This window comes from Palaemon carinicauda, chromosome 10 (assembly GCF_036898095.1).
Source record: "Palaemon carinicauda isolate YSFRI2023 chromosome 10, ASM3689809v2, whole genome shotgun sequence".
NCBI classification, from domain to species: domain Eukaryota; kingdom Metazoa; phylum Arthropoda; class Malacostraca; order Decapoda; family Palaemonidae; genus Palaemon; species Palaemon carinicauda.
This window is the reverse complement of record NC_090734.1, coordinates 22,732,341-22,735,907: the sequence shown is the minus strand read 5'-3', so window position 1 is coordinate 22,735,907 and position 3,567 is coordinate 22,732,341. Positions and strand designations below refer to the sequence as shown.

Here is a 3,567-nt window from a genome sequence, read left to right as displayed (position 1 = left end):
ATTGACTACGCCGACCTCGAATCCGAGCAGCGCAACGACCAAGAGGCACAGGATCACCTGACGGGGCAATCTACGCTCAAGATAACTGCAATTCCCCTCGGGCCAGCAGGAGTAACCATCCTCTGCGACACCAGCACCAGCCGACCACGTCCTTGGATTTCCTTTTTCTGCAGAAGTAAGATATTCAACATCATCCAAGGACTTTCACACCCCTCGGGACGCACCGCTGCTCACCTCCTGTCTGAGAAGTTCATCTGGCCAGGGATCAAAATGGACGCCAAGGAATGGGGAAAGACATGCATAAATTGCCAGACAAGCAAGATCAACCGTCACACCGAATCGGGGATAGGTGACTTTCCTCAACTGAAAAGGCGTTTTGGTCACATCCACATTGATGTCTTGGGACCTTTGCCGCCTTCGGGATCTGCTCGCTACCGGCTGACTATCATGATAGCACCACGAGGTGGTTGGAAATATCACCGATGACCGAAGCTACGACCCAAGTATGCGTGAAGACTTTTTGTCAAGCTGGGTGAGCAGATTTGGCGTTTCTGACGAAATCACGATGGACAGAGGCCCCGCTTTCCTGTTAGAGATATGGCTCGCTCTGGCAAACCTGATGGGAACGACGCTCCACAACACCATGGCGTACAACCTTGCAGCAAACGGCATGGTCGAATGAACTCATCGCGCCCTCAAGGTATCCCTGATGGCGAGCTGCACCGACACGGACTGGAAATCACGCCTTCCTTGGGTACTTCTCGGCCTTCGCACCGCCCCTTGCGCAGATGGCGAGCCATCGTCCAATGAAAAGGTTTACGGAGAGGCGTTCACATTTCCTGGCGAATTCTTTCCCACATCAACCGACGGCACGCTGCTGGATCACCTTAGGGACAACGCCAAGAAGTTCAGGCCATGTCTTAAAACTTACCAGGAAAAAACTAAGCATTTCAAGCCGAGGAACCTGGAAGACAGCGGATATGTTTTCGTCCGCTTCGACGCTCATCTACAGCTGCTGACCAGACCCTATCGCGGCCCCTACCGAGTCATCAGTAAAATGACGGAAGCCTTCCTTCTCGACTTGCATGGCCAAGAGGACTGGATCTCAATAGACCGCGTGAAACCAGCGTTTCCCAAAGGAAGTGAAACTGCCTCCACTGGACCTTGCAGATCCTGAGTGCCACCTCAAAACAAGATGCCTAATGAGAAGAAGAGCAACAAACGACGGCGAGAGGTAGCTATCCATACGCCGATCGCCAACGCGCCCCTTCGTTCAAAAACAAGAGGAGCCCTCCGACTCCCGAAACGATATGAAGACTAGTCTCATCAGCCTTCTACGCCGCCTGATGTCTCGGGGGGGGGGGGGGAGTACTTGTAAGGACATTGCTCCCTCCGTCATTTAGAATTCTCGTTGAATTCTCCATTTCTTTTGAATTCTCCTTTCGCAACACTGTGGCTAATTGTATATATTTATTTCCGCTCCCTCAGAGCAACAATTTTATGTATTTCTCTTTACATTGCATTATTTCATTAACTTGTATTCCGAGTATTTATACGTGTGAAGAAACACATTTTTTGACGGTTGGTTCTTGACAGATTGGCGACAAAAGCGCATGCTAGTCCGTCGGTATTTTGTAATATATTCTCGCACCTGTTTGAATAAACCTTCAGTTGTTGGTTTTTTATCAGTAAATTGTTGCCGGGGAATTGCTATTGGTAAATTCGCCTCATTCAGGGAAAAAAAAATATATAAATGTTAGCCTTTACTCAGGGATTTGAGGATTCGTTTTCTTTTATTATTTGACAATAAAAAACGGTTTCAATATCGTAGACATAAAAAATTCTCTAAAATTAATCTGTTTGGCATGTTTAAGTTCCGTCTTCTTTTATTCACTTAAAAATTTACTCCTTCCAGAAAACCTAATATTATTCAGCATAAAAAAAAACTTACAAATTATTATACACACAAACACGCACACACACAAACACACAAACACACACATGCACACAAACACACACACACACACACACACACACACACATATATATATATATATATATATATATATATATATATATATATATATATCTACACACACACATATATATATCCCCCTCCAAGCACGGGATCTACCACCACATCACGACGAAGGGACCTCTTACACATGCCAAATTTCGCCGCCTCCCGCCCCAGAAGCTGAGGGACGCCAAACGCACCTTTGAGGACATGGAACGCATGGGTAACTGTAAGAAAGCATTGAGCTGCCGGGCATCTCCCCTCCACATGGTAAAGAAGCCTGATGGGACCTGGAGACCTTGCGGCGACTACAGGTGCCTCAACCTCATCACAATGCCCGACCACTACCCTCTGCCCAACATGCAGGACCTAACGAATACATTGCGTGGTGCGAAACACTTCACCAAGATGGACCTTCTCATATCTTACTTCCAGGTCCCCGTATTTCCAGAGGACATTCTAAAGACTGCCATTGTGACTCCGTTCGGATCCTACACCTTCGCATACTCAACCTTCGGTCAACGTAATGCGGGGGCGACCTTCCAACGCCTAATGGATAGCATCCTGGGTGACCTACCATTCTGCGTCTGCTACGTCAACGACATCCTGATATTCTTAAGGATCCAAGAGGTACACCGGAGGCATGTCCGCGCCGTTCTCAAACACCTGCAGGAGAATTGCCTGGTTGTACGTTCCGATAAATGCACGTTCGGCGCTGAAGGAGTGGACTTCCTCGGTCATCGCGTGCCCTCGAGTGGGGTAAAACCCATGACAACCAAGGTGGACGCCATCAGGAAGTTCCCGACACCTACAATCACCCGCCGATTTCAGGAGTTCCTGGGGATGGTCAATTACTACAGGCGCTCCATCCCCAATATCGCACAGACCCTGTCCCTCCTGGACGACGTCCTGAAGGGAAAGGCGAGGAAACTTGAGTGGGGTTCCCCACAACAACACGCATTCACCAGAACAAAGGATGCCCTCGCAAACGCCACCACCACAACGCCCCTCTGCAACTGACGACCGACTCCAGCAATATCGCTTGTGGAGCTGTGCTGGAACAGCTCGTCGATGGTTCTCCACGACCGTTGACATTCTTCAGCAGAAAGCTGAAACCCACCGAAACAAGATACAGCACCTTCGACAGGGAGCTCCTCACCGTCTACCTCGCCATCCATCACTTCAGGTACATCCTGGAGGGCATACCCTTCACCATCGCGACGGACCATCAAAATCGACAGACGCATGGTCCTCCCGACAACAACGCCATCTTGCAGCAATGGCCGAATTCGGGTCCACCATAAGCTACGTTCCTGGAAAGAAAAAACCAGTCCCAGATGCCCATTCAAGGATTGAAATCGACGCCGTCCACCTGAGAATTGACTACGCCGACCTCGCATCCGAGCAGCGCAACGACCAAGAGGCACAGGATCACCTGACGGGGCAATCTACGCTCAAGATAACTGCAATTCCCCTCGGGCCAGCAGGAGTAACCATCCTCTGCGACACCAGCACCAGCTGCCCACGTCCTTGGATTTCCGCTTCCTGCA

The 3,567-nt window shown here is 49.5% G+C and overlaps 1 protein-coding gene across 1 annotated transcript; it reads left to right on the top strand.

Annotated features, from left to right (window-relative positions):
• The first annotated feature begins 709 nt into the window (after positions 1–709).
• LOC137647886 (uncharacterized) lies at positions 710–1,177 on the top strand. The gene has a single exon (XM_068380840.1). It carries the CDS (start codon positions 710–712, stop codon positions 1,175–1,177), a length of 468 nt encoding a protein of 155 aa, XP_068236941.1.
• The last annotated feature ends 2,390 nt before the right edge of the window (positions 1,178–3,567 follow it).

Excerpts from the sequence above, each read along its gene's own strand:
- LOC137647886 (XM_068380840.1), top strand. The coding sequence starts at position 710 with ATGGCGAGCTGCACCGACACGGACTGGAAATCACGCCTTCCTTGGGTA.